Below are 14,580 nucleotides of genomic sequence, written 5' to 3' on the forward strand. Positions count from 1 at the left end.
TATCTAATTCAGGGTCATGGAGCGCAACTGCCACTGGGCAGCACAGCCAATCAGGGTAAACATCCAAAGAGAGATAACCTTTCATGATAACATTCATACCTGGGGCCAGTTTAGAAAAAATTAACTTAATGTGCATGTCGTTGGGTGTGGGAGGAAGCTAGAGAGAACCCACACATGCTAACTCCACTCAAGAAGTGCAAAGTGTGCACTCGTGTGGAGTCAAACCCGGGACCTTCGTGTTGTGTGGTGACAGCACTGACTATTACACCATTGTGACACCTGTGTGATAGAAAATTGGCAACAGTACTCGGTGATTGTTAGAATTTGGGGCTACAGCTCTGGTGAAATTAAATATAAATCAACTAATTGATGAACACACGCAAAAACGTATTTGCCCAATTCAAGGTTTCTGAACCAAATTCATAACAAACTCAATTTAATTTCAATTTAAATATTTTTAAAGAAACAAAAAGATCTTTGTGTAGCCTACAAAAATACATTTTTGAATTCTTTATATATAAACATCTATTTATATCTTTGTTTGATGACCCATCCTTTAAATAGTTTCTCTGTCCCCAGAACACCTTCGCAGACCTGCTCACTCTAATCTCTTTGTCATGATCGTCACCGGAGTCGATCTACATCACCGTGAGACTCAAAGGAGGAGCCGCAAAGCCTGGCCATTAACATGTTTTCATGTTTGTTTTTTTTTAACTTATTTTTGTTCTCAACTGAGTCATCATCCGCTTTTGAGCGATGCTCTACAGCAGATGGTGTGTAGCATAAAACATGGCAGGGATTATGAATTCCTGGTGTATTAGATTGGGCTGTCCAATCCATATGGCCGGGGTTTTATTTTACCAGGATGTAAACACTTTAAAGCTGTAAGCTGCACTGAGCACCAACTCTATGATCTGTGTACATAATGCCTGAAATTAATAAGAAATATATAACTATAAGAAAAAATGAACCATTGTATTTATTTCTCTGTCAATTTTCCCCCTGAGGAGGGTGTTATTGTCCTTATCTGAAGTGAGAGTTTAACGATGGTGTGAGATGCGCTGGGACTGTTTATATAGAAAGAAACAAGAGAGAAAAATGGCCTTAGTTGAATATTTCTTCCCGGAAACACTCAGCAGGTCAGTCTGCTGATGTCACTGCAAGTTTGTCAGCTTTGATGAAACATCATATATTTGATTTGATTTAATTTATCAAACCTGCCTCACTGCTCAGTTAGGCTTGTTCATCAGCAAGCATGTACATCAGAGACAGACATAAAGGGATGGCGGAGCGGGCTGAAGTAAACATGCTCACCTTACTGTCAAATTTTTCACCTCGGAGTGAAATTTTTAATAGTCGAAAAGTCTAATTAGACCATGTTAGTCGTGTGTGTGCGGGTGTGTGGGTCTATATATTGGCACAGTTTACAGCTCACCAGGTTGAGACTACTCCTGGAGATACAGAGGGAGTCAAACACGTGAACTGAACGTTTCTGGGTGCACAAGAATAGATTCTGGTGTTTCTGTGAGTCTGTGAGTTGGATCATGGAGGAGCTGGCCCGGGAGAGCATCAGCCTGCTGGCCCGATCGGCATCTCACGCGGACCCCCCGCGGCTCGGCTCGTTCGGTGCGGTGTTCATCATGCTGAAGTCTGCCCTGGGAGCCGGACTGCTCAACTTCCCCTGGGCCTTTCAGAAGGCGGGGGGAGTCACCACTGCAGTCAGTGTGGAGCTGGTGAGTACAGGATCTAACACGCTGCAGCTGGAGTTAGTGTTGTTTACAAAGAATGATCTAAAATATCAAAAAATAATAATTTAGGTCAAAATTCAATAGAATAAAAAAAAAAGATCTGTGTGCTTAGAGGGTTACTTTGTCTGTTGGTCTACAACCTGTATGGGCTCAGTATGGATTCACCAGCCCTCTCTCTGGCTCCTTGGTGTGAAAGAGACGCATAGTTTTAACACGTGAGCTCTAATGAAGCTTCCACTTAAGGTGAAGATCTAAACTTTCAGTGCACTCCATCTGATTTCTGGAAAAGCAATGTGTGTGTGTGTGTGTGTGTATCTCATGGACTTATTACTGCATGCTTTCCAAGAATGGGCCCAAGAGGTCAGCGGGCACAGAGCTTGACATCCTTGTCTCATATAACTGTTGTTACATATTTTATATTTTTAACACCAGTTGCTGTAACGGTCACTTTGGTTACAGCAGCTGCAACTTATAACTTGCACACAGATGTCGTTTAATCAGTTGATTTCCTGCAGTGTTAAAAATGCTGAGCTGGGATTTGTTTTTTCCCTGAGTGTTAAGTTGCTGTGCATATGTGTGTTTAGTTTGTAATAGTTACTTTCTGTTTTATTCTGTGAGCCATCTGTCTTTACTCTTACTTCTTCCTCATCTCATTTCCCCCTGTGCTCAGTTTTCCCCCAGGAGAGAAAGAGAGAGTGTTTACTTAAACATCTATCTTATTAACATGAGTGTTTTTGGGTTTTGGATGACTGGTTGGAGAGACCAAATATTTTAAACATGTAGGCTTTGGGATATTTTTCTTTCTTTGCATGTTTCTTCTTTCAGGTGTGTTTTTTTAAAACACACCTATACCCACAGCTTTGTTGTCTCATAGTTTGTGATATCGTCACTGTGGTCTGTGAATGAAGATTAGCGTTAAGCTGATCCCTTTGATGCCCCTTCAGGTGTCTCTGGTATTCCTCATCAGCGGCCTGGTCGTCCTCGGCTATGCGTCGTCTGTCAGCAGACAGAAGACGTATCAGGACGTGGTGAGAGAAGTGTGTGGACGAGCCGTGGGGAAACTCTGCGAAGTCTGTTTCTGCTTCAACCTCTTCATGATAAGTGTTGCCTTCCTCGTGGTGGTCCAGGATCAGCTGGAGAAATGTGAGTGAGACCTGCGCCTTCCTCTTTGCTTTCTTTAGCTTTATGTGAGAAACAGCTTCACCTGTGGCATCAGTGCCTTGGTAATCAGTAAGCAAATTTATGCTTTCTTCTATGGCTTTCTCTGTTGTGCTCTGACATTACTTGGTGTCAGAATCAAAATATCAAGAAAGAGGACACTGACAACAGTGTGGAAGTGTGTAACAGGTATTCTCAGATCCAGTATGATGGAAAGGAAAACATTACACCCCAAACGTTCTTTTTAACTCATTTCCAATGAAAAGTTAACTAGGAAAATGAGAATAAAATAAAAACTTTATTGAATAAGTCCCTGTTATCTTATCACCGCTCCTAAAGCCAATGATGGCAATCAGGGATCAGACCACCATAGCCTCTCACTAGACTCCAAACCAGTCCACAAGGCACTAAACGCTTGGCACCATCATAGGGCTTTTCTAAATCTCTCTTTGTCTGACACCTTACCCATTACCAGTGGTCTTAGAAGGCCCTACCAGAGACAATGTACAGCTCCTGGCATTACAGAGAAAAGCTGCTACTTTTCTATGATCATCTGACCAGGATCTGACCAGCACCTCCTGTCTGCTTAGACTTCCACCCCTATGACCTGGACCAGGGGCATAAAGAAACGGCTGAATGGATCTCAGTGGTTCATTAACAAACACAGTGAAGTCCTGTTTCAGCTCCAGACTTGCAAACCCTTGATATTCCAATATCTGCCTGCACATGAACTTACAGCCAGAAGTAGCCATGGAAAGTTACACTTTGCACCTGTGTGTTCATGTACAGCAGGAAAAATGACACCAAATAAAGTCACTTATAGAAATCTGCTAACATTAACTATACACATATTAATAAACCATTAGATTTGCACACCATGAGCACAAACAAATACTGCCACTCCACTGACTTAGCCTCTAGCTGTAAGGCCAAAATATTTAGGGGTTTTAACAGGATAGCTGTTAAGTGTAGGCTGTGTGCAGACAGGAAGAGGACCCAAAGTGCAGACTACGGAGACAGACGTGAACTCAAAACAGCTTTAATGCTGAACCCAAAAGTGTAACAAAACTAAGAATACAAAATACACTTACGTAGACAAAACACACAGCAAGTTAAGGGTAGATCGCGACAAGGACTGATGAAAACACAGGGCTTAAATACATAGAGGGAGCAATCAGGGAATGGGCAACAGGAGGGAAACACAGCTGGGGCAAATCAGGACTAACGAGACAAGGAAAGCAAAACCAGATACACAAATATGAAACACGGACTTTCAAAGTAAAACAGGAAACATAACACAGAGACGCGAACTTAACAAGGGGATACAGCCGACAGGGGAGACAGAGCAACTATAGAACACAGAGACATAAACCATAAGACGGAACTCTAAGAAACCCAAAGACTAGAAATGATAAATAATATAATAAACCCAAAAACCCTGGGTCAACGACCGAGGCATCCTAACAGTACCCCCCCCTAAAGGGCTGGCTCCCAGACAGCCCAAACCGCAACAAAAAACAACCCAACCAGGGTGGGCGGTGGGGGAAACAGGATGGAGGGCTCGAAACAAACCAAACAAGGAGCAAGAAACAAAAAAAAGCGCAAACACCGGAGCCCGGAAAGCAACACAACAAAATACAGGCTCACGACAGGCACAGGCGACCAGGAAAAACAGTTCAAACAAAAAGTTCAGGGGGCCGTCCATGACGGCAACGACGTCCAGTCATTGGCCTGGAAAGTGGCCGGACAGGACGTGCAGGGCGAGCAGGCCGGACAGGGCGAGCAGGCCGGACAGGACGTGCAGGGCGAGCAGGCCGGACAAGACGTGCAGGGCGAGCAGGCCGGACAAGACGTGCAGGGCGAGCAGGCCGGACAGGACGGACAGGACGGGCAGGGCGACTAGGCCGGGCAGGACGGGCAGGCCGGAAGGGCGAGGACGTGCAAACGGAGGCCTGGAAGGAGGCCGGCACTGTCGAGGCACAGGCGCGGGAGCCGGAGATGGTGGCGCTGCAGGCGACGCCGATGAAGCGGGAGCTGGACCAGGCGACGCTGAAGCCTCGGAGGCCGCAGCCGGCGACGCTGAAGCCTCGGAGGCCGCAGCCGGCGACGCTGAAGCCTCGGAGGCCGCAGCCGGCGACGCTGAAGCCTCGGAGGCCGCAGCCGGCGACGCTGAAGCCTCGGAGGCCGCAGCCGGCGACGCTGAAGCCTCGGAGGCCGCAGCCGGCCACGCTGAAGCCTCGGAGGCCGCGCAGCGGCGACGCTGAAGACTCGGAGGCCGCAGCCGGCGACGCTGAAGACTCGGAGGCCGCAGCCGGCGACGCTGAAGACTCGGAGGCCGCAGCCGGCGACGCTGAAGACTCGGAGGCCAGACGGGGCGAAGGTGGCGCTGCAGGCGACGGCGTGGGAGCCGGAGATGGTGGCACTGCAGGCGACACTGAAGCTGATGATGAGGCTGCTGCAGGCGACGCTGAAGCTGGACCAGACGACGGCGGAGCTGAAGCTGGACCAGACAATGGCGGAGCTGAAGCTGCCGCTGCTGCAGGCGGCGTGGGTGAAGCTGCTGCAGGCGGGGATGCTGCAGGCGGGGATGCTGCAAGCGACGATGTGGGCGCTGCAGGTGGCGATGTAGGTGGTGGCTGAACGGTCTCCCCGGAACCGTCAGTAGAGATGAGGATGTGTTGGCTGGGTCCTCCAAGACCCCCAGCTGACGAGGCAGGAGGCTGGACGGGCTCCTCGGACCCTCCAGCGGGAACAGACGGCTGGAGCGGTTCCTCGGACCCTCCAGCGGGAACAGACGGCTGGAGCGGTTCCTCGGACCCTCCAGCAGAGACAGGTGGCTGTGGCTGGACAGGCCCCTCGGACCCTCCAGCGGAGACAGGTGGCTGTGGCTGGACGGGCCCCTCGGACCCTCCAGCGGAGACAAACAAAGGCTGGTTCGGTTCTCCAGAACCCCCAGCAGGAACAGAAGGCTGGACGGGCCCCTCGGACCCTCCAGCGGGGACGGAAGGCTGGTGCGGTTCTCCAGAACCCCCAGCGGGAACAGAAGGCTGGACGGGCCCCTCGGACCCTCCAGCGGAGACAAACAAAGGCTGGTGCGGTTCTCCAGAACCCCAGCTGGAACAGAAGGCTGGACGGGCCTCGGACCCTCCAGCGGAGACGGACAAAGGCTGGTGCGGTTCTCCAGAACCCCCAGCGGGAACAGAAGGCTGGACGGGCCCCTCGGACCCTCCAGCGGAAACAGGTAGCTGGACAGGTGACGGAGGAGAGGAGTGGCGGTGGCGAGGGCGCCGTTTCCTTCGGGATGAGGAAACCGGAACTGGTGGAGAAACAGACACCACCTCCTCATCCTCTGACCACATAGCTGCCAGGAAAGAGGCTGGTGAACGGACAGGCGAACAAGGTCCCAGCTGGCGTGTGGAAGGAGAGGAAGTCCGTGGCAGCGTAGAGGCAGGTGGGGAGTGTGTGTCTGGCCGAGGCAGCGATGGGGAGATTTAGAGTGAGAGAGCAAGCTCACTAGCCCTGACTTGCTCTCTCCAGGCAGTAATGGTGCTATCCAACTTAGTGTCCTTAGCAAACTGAGAAAGCTGAGGGTTATGCCGAATGATGGCATCTACTGCACTTAGCCCGACTGCCATAGTCCGTAAATCCTGTGACTCGGCAATGCGGTCGAGCAGACTCACCATCCGCTCCATCTCAGCGTAGTACTCCGAGGAAAAAGAGTCTGCGGGGTCCATGTTCTGGTCGCGATCTTCTGTTAAGTGTAGGCTGTGTGCAGACAGGAAGAGGACCCAAAGTGCAGACTACGGAGACAGACGTGAACTCAAAACAGCTTTAATGCTGAACCCAAAAGTGTAACAAAACTAAGAATACAAAATACACTTACGTAGACAAAACACACAGCAAGTTAAGGGTAGATCGCGACAAGGACTGATGAAAACACAGGGCTTAAATACATAGAGGGAGCAATCAGGGAATGGGCAACAGGAGGGAAACACAGCTGGGGCAAATCAGGACTAACGAGACAAGGAAAGCAAAACCAGATACACAAATATGAAACACGGACTTTCAAAGTAAAACAGGAAACATAACACAGAGACGCGAACTTAACAAGGGGATACAGCCGACAGGGGAGACAGAGCAACTATAGAACACAGAGACATAAACCATAAGACGGAACTCTAAGAAACCCAAAGACTAGAAATGATAAATAATATAATAAACCCAAAAACCCTGGGTCAACGACCGAGGCATCCTAACAATAGCAGGTTAAGGTTACCCATTACAGCAGAATGTGTGATGCACTGAATGCTCTGCTGATGCACTAAAAACTCCCAAATTATGAACTTTTAATACTTTTAATGCTACCTTTTCTATTTCCTTAGTAGGTTAAATAAATGAATAAAAGAAAGCTTGTAAAAATTCTGTTTTCACACTGCTTTCTAAGGTATTTGACATTATTTTGTTGTCACCTGAGTTTGATCAGTTTAGCTTCCATTCCCTGTAACAAAAATGCAATCTCATACAGACTGCAGATCACCTGCTCTTTAATTTTTATTCTAGCTTGTATTAGGCTAAACATGTGACTGGGAGCAGCAATATCTTTTTATTTTTTTTCCTGTTGTGTTTGTCTATGAAACCCTTCAAATCTCCTTTAGTGTTTTTGCTTTGTTACCGTTTTAAACACACCATTTGATTGGATTTCCAAACACACTCCATCCCCCAAACCCCACCTGATTTTAATCAGAGATTCTGCATGACACAGATTAGTGAAAAATGGCTGAAACACATTCACAGGACGCTTCATCTTTCTGTGTGTTCATCCACTGACTTTAAAAACTGATATCTTGCCATAAAAAAATAAATAAATCACAAAGGAAAAAGCAAAATTTATGTGAATATTTTGTAAATCTAGTCAACTAGATCCATTAAATCTTATAGGATTTGACAGTTCTTGCTCCCTGTTGTCCTGCTTACTGATGCTTTTCATGTTGCAGCAGATAAATATTGTGAACTTCTTTCTGCTTTTGTGTCTCCAGTGTGTATTTCTCTCTATGAGACAGTTACGGGGTCGAATGAGGCAGAAATGCCCTACCACTGGTACACAGACCAACGATTTGCCCTCTTTGTCATGTGCCTTGTAATCATCCTACCACTGTCCATCCCAAAAGAAATCGGCATCCAGAAATACACGAGGTACGCAGCACTAACCTGCAGTCAGCCTGACTCACAGCTCAGTGTAAATGTTTACGCGAGTTCATCGTCTTTCTTTGTGTCAGTGTGCTGGGGACGCTGGCTGCTACATATCTGTGTGTGGCAGTGACTGTAAAATATTACCTGATGGACAGTCACGCAGTCATAACTCCAGACCACAGCCAGAGGTCAGTAAATCTGAATGCATGCATATCCTTATGACTAGTTCCTGTCATGTGCAAGCTTACTGAACAGGTTTTTGTGTCTTTCAGTGTGAGTTCATGGGCATCGATGTTCAGTGTTGTACCGACCATTTGCTTTGGCTTTCAGGTAGGATTGTTTTTGGATATCTTTACCTGTTCACTTTCTAATGTTCCCTTTATATAATACAGTCTAATAGCCAATTTATTAGGTATATCTAGCAGATTGCACCCCATTTGTATCCACACCTGCCTTAAGTCTTTATATATATTTAAAGAGTGAGGAGACGGACAGGAGTGTGTCACATTTACTCAAATCGAGATTATTTACCAGAAACTATAAAAACAAATTTTCTCGGTTTGTTTTATTATTTATAATTATATATATGTATATGCTTCACTGTCATCTCCAGTAAGGATGTATACATTTGTGTTATGCTAAAATGAACTCACTGTTCAGCATCATCAAAAGACAGCCCGGATTTTATTCAAATATTCTGACAGTGTGCTTGTGTGTGCTTGCAGTGCCATGAAGCCTGTATAGCGATCTACAGCAGCATGGAGAACCAGAAGATCTCCCACTGGGTGGTCATTTCTGTGCTCTCCATGCTTTTCTGCTTGCTCATTTACACACTAACTGGTGAGTCACTTCCCAAAACAAGTGTATTATCTGCTTACTTGGCAGCTCTCCATCAAACCCGCTCTCTTCCTCTCCAGGTGTGTTCGGCTTCTTGACATTTGGACAAGACGTAGCCTCAGATATTTTGATGTCATATCCAGGAAATGATGTGGTCATGATCGTTTCCAGGCTACTTTTCGGAATATCAATTATCACCATCTACCCAATTATTCTTCTTCTCGGGAGGTAAGTCTCACCAGGGTGGAGATGTTTTCAATTTTCTGACTCTGAGCGTGCTTACTGCCATGTTGTGTTTCTGTGTGTGGAACAGGTCAGTCATCCTGAACCTGATGTTACGAGTTCGCAGGCATTACCGGGGAATCGTCACTCATTCGTTTGAGAATCGCTGTAGAGTTGTTCTCACTGTGGCCTGGATCACCTTCACGCTTCTCATTGCCATGTTTGTACCCGACATGAGCGACATCATCAGCATCATTGGAGGAATCAGCGCCTTCTTCATCTTTATATTTCCTGGTAGCAACAGCACTCACTTTAATGTGACTTTGACTGTTTTGTAATGACATATTTACATTTGGGTGCAATAGAACAGAATAGAATATCCCTTTATTGTCATATACAATCAATACAAAAATAAGAGAAAGGTGTACGAGGACTTCTTGTAATCCAGAAACTTGTGTGGTGTGTTTTTGTGTGTTGCAGGTCTTTGCTTACTGTTCACCATGCAAACTGAGAACATCTCTTCAAGAGTCAGGTGAGCAGACAGAAACAATCCATGTATTATTCTAATTCATTCAGCTTGTATCTCTATTCAAATCAATGTATCCAAATAAATGGAACATGCTGAATATGCAACAGTTTGTACAGGTAAACAAATGTTTAAGAATATATCGGAATAAATTAATGTTAGACAGTATTTTATGGAAATTTTACTTCCTGGAGATTTTTCAGGAAATATTGTGCTTTTTTTTTTTTTTTTTTGCATGACTAAGAATGACTCTTAGATTCAGTAACAGACAGCAGAAATGGCTGTGAGGTAATGTCTCCCTCTCTGGGCTTTTATTTGCACAGTAAATTTGACCCAGTGTCTCAGAAGTGAAGGATTTCTGGCTAAAGGACAGACTGATAAATGCTTCTGAATTTTCTTTTTTTCTTTTATAGCCGTTGCTCAGGGTCATCTGCACTGATCTGTCACTTGATGCCCTCGATGACCTGATTGCATTTTTATCATTTCAGGGCGATTTTAACAGCTTGGGGAGTCATAACGATTGTAGTTGGAGCCTTCATCTTTGGACAGAGCACAACCCTCGCTGTCATGGAGGTTTTCCGCAAATTTTGAACTTTCAGAACTAGACAAGCTCTCTCTTTTTTTCTCTCAGAGAGCTGATAGTTGCATTTTTAAAGGAGGTTTTTAGTTAGACTGTTATTTGACCGTCTGTGGCCTTAAAAGTAATTTAGGTTGACAGTGTCTGAATGGTTTTTTATGTGATGTGATGAATATTAACTATAATATTTGACTGCTTGGTGAAGTCCTGTAATGCAGAGAAACAGACTTGTCTGATTACAGGCATTTAATGATTTTGTACGATTCAGCAGTGAAACATCTGCAATGTGTAAAAATAAGTCTGAGCCCTTGTTTATGTTTAAGCACTGCCAGGGGGCAGCATTGCACCATTTAGGAAATGCCTCTCTCTGTATATTTTTCATTCACATGCTGTATATGTGGAATTGCATAGTGACAACACAGATAAGATGAAGCTGTTTTCTTATCATGCTTATTTTGGCCACAGCGATAATGGCTTGTCTGAGCCCGCTGAGCCTTTTCAGTATAAACAGATGGACTCATCGTCCCTGAAATGTATTTTTGCATTTACAGGATGATAAACTGACTGAAGACTTTTTTCCTTTCTCTTAAGTGTTTGTTCCTTATCTTGTCGCACCATTTCTAAACTCCACACTGCCTTAATCCCAGCGGCGATATAAATCTGCTGCTTTCACTGAGCACAGGGTGATGGCTGAGGTGTGCTGAGTATAGCTGTTCATTGTTTATGGACTTCAAGCTTAAAAGAGTAATAGGACGCTGCCTGGAAGCGTGCACATGCTCAGTGCACGAGTGAGTAATAGTTTACACTACATCTGGAAAATTGGGTATTTTATCTGAGTCTGGAGGCGTCTGATCTAAAAGCAAAATGAGCCATGTTGACTTTGCAGTAATCCAGCACTTATCTGTCTGAACATACAACATTTAAATAACTTTCATCTAAAAAAATTAAAAAAGGAACACAGCAGTTCCTCATCAATATTATGCAATAGATCTTTGCTATTGATGTCCTTAAGGAAAACCCTCATAATGTGATGCTCTTCTTGTGTTTAGCCCAACCTGCTAGAAAAATGACAATTTTCAAGGAAAAAAGTATGAAAATCAAGTAAACCGCTTAAATCTTGCAGTCATTCTCTGTCATTACATTTATGCAGGCAACTTAATAGGTAAAGCCAGTTAGACAAGCTTGCTGGTAGTTTCTGTAGTTATTAAGTCTAAAGGTGGAAGTTTAAAATTGGCCAAAATGAAAATCTTTGGGCTCCACGGATAAGAGGAGTGTACAATAAGTCTCCTTATCATAAGGCTATAAATTGTTACAAAAATCTTCACCTACAGCTTTGCTAAATTCGAAGCAACAAACATGTGAAATGGATGAAACAGATGTTTCAGTCACAGCAGCACTTCACTCACCCACTTCACCCACTCAATCAACCCTCACTATTGCCCGGCACCCACATAAAGACGTTGAAGCCTGATTTCTGACTCAGTGTTGGAGCAGGATCAGCACTGCTGTGACTTAAAGGTTAACGTCACAATCCTCAAAGCAGTCACGCTCACCTGCTGATATTTACCGCTCATGTTTACTGTTTTCATCAGTTTAGTGAATTAGCATGCTAACATTGCTAATACTCATTAAACACAGCTAATGGTTGAGAACAATTGGAATATTATTGGCTCGGCTGTTTGGGCATAAAGGATTTAACACATACATTTACATGCTTCTGAAATAAAAAAATAAACAACAACAAAAAACAAACAAACGCACAAATCAACCAGAAAACTCACTTTATTAGGTTCACCTTCTATTCTCCAAAAGTTGATTCTGTTCATCTGGACGTAGCGTTTTGTGGGAGAAACGCTTCGTCACAGCATTGTAAGATGGCGAAAGATGACATCTTACAATGCTGTGATTGCAGCCATTCCCCAACTCTCTGTGAATGGTACTCATGGCCATTGATCAGTGGGTTTTGGTCAGCGGTTGTTGATCAATGGTCATGAGAATTTGTATAATTAAGATCAAGGAACCACCTCCCAGCCCATTGTTCCCTCACTGGGCTGGTTTCAGTCATTATGCAAATATACTGTTTATAAGGTTTGGGGAAACCTGCAGTCAGCTGAGACTGAAGAAGTCACTTGGATGAGTGACGAAACGTTTCTCCCACAAAACGCTACGTCCAGATGAACAGAATCAACTTTTGGAGATTTACTTACCTGGATGATTGAGCATACATCAAGACGTGTGTTGTTGCTGTTCCTGAATCAACAAAACTAATGTTGATTCAAGAACATTAGTTTTGGTTCAACATTACAAGTGAGTATTCACATTGTAGTGATGTCATAGTTTTGCTATGTGGAAACGCTGCACACAAAACTGAAACCCTAACTGCCCCCCCCCCCCTTTTTAGATTTTCTTCCTGAGTGTAGATCAGCAGGTTTTTTCCCAAGTCAAAAAGTTGTGACATCATAACAATGTGATTGGTCAGATGTGATGTAGGTCCTGGGAACAAACCAGGATAGATCCACCCTTTCATGTTTATACCAAATTTTCATCCTACCATCTGAATGAAAGAAAGACTCAGAACAGGAAACATTTTTGAATCTTCTAATGTAACGATTTTGTTGAGCCTGTGTGAACTGTAGCCTCACCCTCCTGTTTTTAGCTGACAGGAGTGGTACCCAGTGTGGTCTTCTGCTCCTCTAGCCCATTTGCTTCAAGTTATGACATGCTGTGTGTTCAGAGATGCTCATCTGCATATCTTGGTTATGGTCATTTGAGTTCTTGTTGCCTTCCTATCTGCTCCAAGCAGTCTGGCCATTCTCCTATAACATCAGTGAGCCATTTTCAGAGAATAGCCACTCTCTGAATATTTTCTCTTTTTCAGAACAACCTCTGTAGACCATAGAGATGGCTGTATGGGAAAATGCCAGTGGATCAGCAGTTTACACACAGGTCACATTCAAAGTCACATTCAAATCACTTTTGACCTCATTCCGATGCTCAGCGGGTCATCAGGGCCATGCTGCGGTGCCTAAATGCACTGAGTTGCTGCCATGTGATTGGTTCACTTACATTAATGACCAGTTGAACTGAACTTGAACATTCCCTACCCATGAACACCAATCACAGTCCAGCATCAGGTTGGTGCTAATAGACACAACATTTTTCTAGACAAGTGAAAATGACTAAGATTTCAAGATTTCACCAAAAGTCATAAAAATTATCTGTGCACCATGACAGCGAAACCCATCTGATGAATGTGCTGACATTTCTGTGTCTTGTGTGATGCTGCCAGCTTCATTAAAAATCATTACTTATTCTCTACATCTTTTTTATTTCCCCCCCTTACTTTTAAAGATAATTTCCAGCCCTCATTACTATGTTGTCCCCCGAAGCTTCTTTCTAACTGAAAGATTGCTTGTAAGCTTCTGGCACTGTTAATTAATTAAACGACAATTTGTGGGCGACATCTCTTTAAACGTTTAATTCTTCCTGATAAGAGTGTCAGCAGAAGGCCTGAACGAGGACGGACGGATGTATATTATTTCTGTTTCTGCATTCGTGTGTGTGTGTGTGGTTCTTCATTGTCACACTGATTGAAATCTTCATTTCTTTTGTGGTTAGAATTAAAAAAAAGAAGAAGATATTGTCTCTGCTCAATTTGCAGATGTCAGTTTTCTGTCTGTATTGTTTTTACTGTTTTGACTGTCTGCAGCTGAAAGTGTGCTGCATGTATAACATAGCTGAACACAGTACTTGTATGACCTTTTTTATGCATGGTGTTTATTGCTAGAAGGCTGAGATCATCACAATGGAGATAACGTGTTTTCATCATTCTGCTGCTTTGTCTGTATTGAAATGATGACAGCAGATATTTGACCTCCAGGCCGAACTCTGTGGTATAATCGCTGCAGTAGCAATGAGCTCAGGTGAAGGAGAGGCCAGTGTCCCCTTGCATGTGCATCAGATCAGAATAGAACTGCATCCTATTTGTGTGCAAAAAGCACACTCATTTTATTCTTGTCCAATAAAGCATTTACATTTACATATAAATACTTTAGAGTGTATCTACTTTAATTCATAGGTTATCATGACATTATACACTATACACTACACACACATTATACACTACACTGATCAGTTTCTGCATTAATGCCACCTGGTTAGCATTATGTGGGCCTGTGTACAACAAAAACAGCTCAGCTCTCTGCTGATGTCCTGTGGTTTCTGGGAGCTTCTTGCAGCTCATCATTGTAAGATTCCTGTGCAGGCAGATGTTGATCCAGCAGTGCACTACTTACAGCCATACCTCTGCTAGGGACAATAGA

The 14,580-nt window shown here is 44.3% G+C and overlaps 1 protein-coding gene across 1 annotated transcript; it reads left to right on the forward strand.

Moving 5' to 3' along the window:
• The first annotated feature begins 1,544 nt into the window (after positions 1–1,544).
• slc38a8b (solute carrier family 38 member 8b) lies at positions 1,545–10,589 on the forward strand. Its single transcript, XM_031758055.2, has 10 exons — positions 1,545–1,733; positions 2,693–2,891; positions 7,943–8,099; positions 8,183–8,284; positions 8,369–8,426; positions 8,822–8,936; positions 9,014–9,161; positions 9,247–9,449; positions 9,636–9,687; positions 10,170–10,589. Exons 1-10 carry the CDS (start codon positions 1,545–1,547, stop codon positions 10,270–10,272), a joined length of 1,326 nt encoding a protein of 441 aa, XP_031613915.1. The 3' UTR covers positions 10,273–10,589.
• Positions 10,590–14,580: the final 3,991 nt, after the last annotated feature.

The sequence above is a fragment of the Oreochromis aureus genome, linkage group 1 (assembly GCF_013358895.1).
Source record: "Oreochromis aureus strain Israel breed Guangdong linkage group 1, ZZ_aureus, whole genome shotgun sequence".
NCBI lineage: Eukaryota > Metazoa > Chordata > Actinopteri > Cichliformes > Cichlidae > Oreochromis > Oreochromis aureus.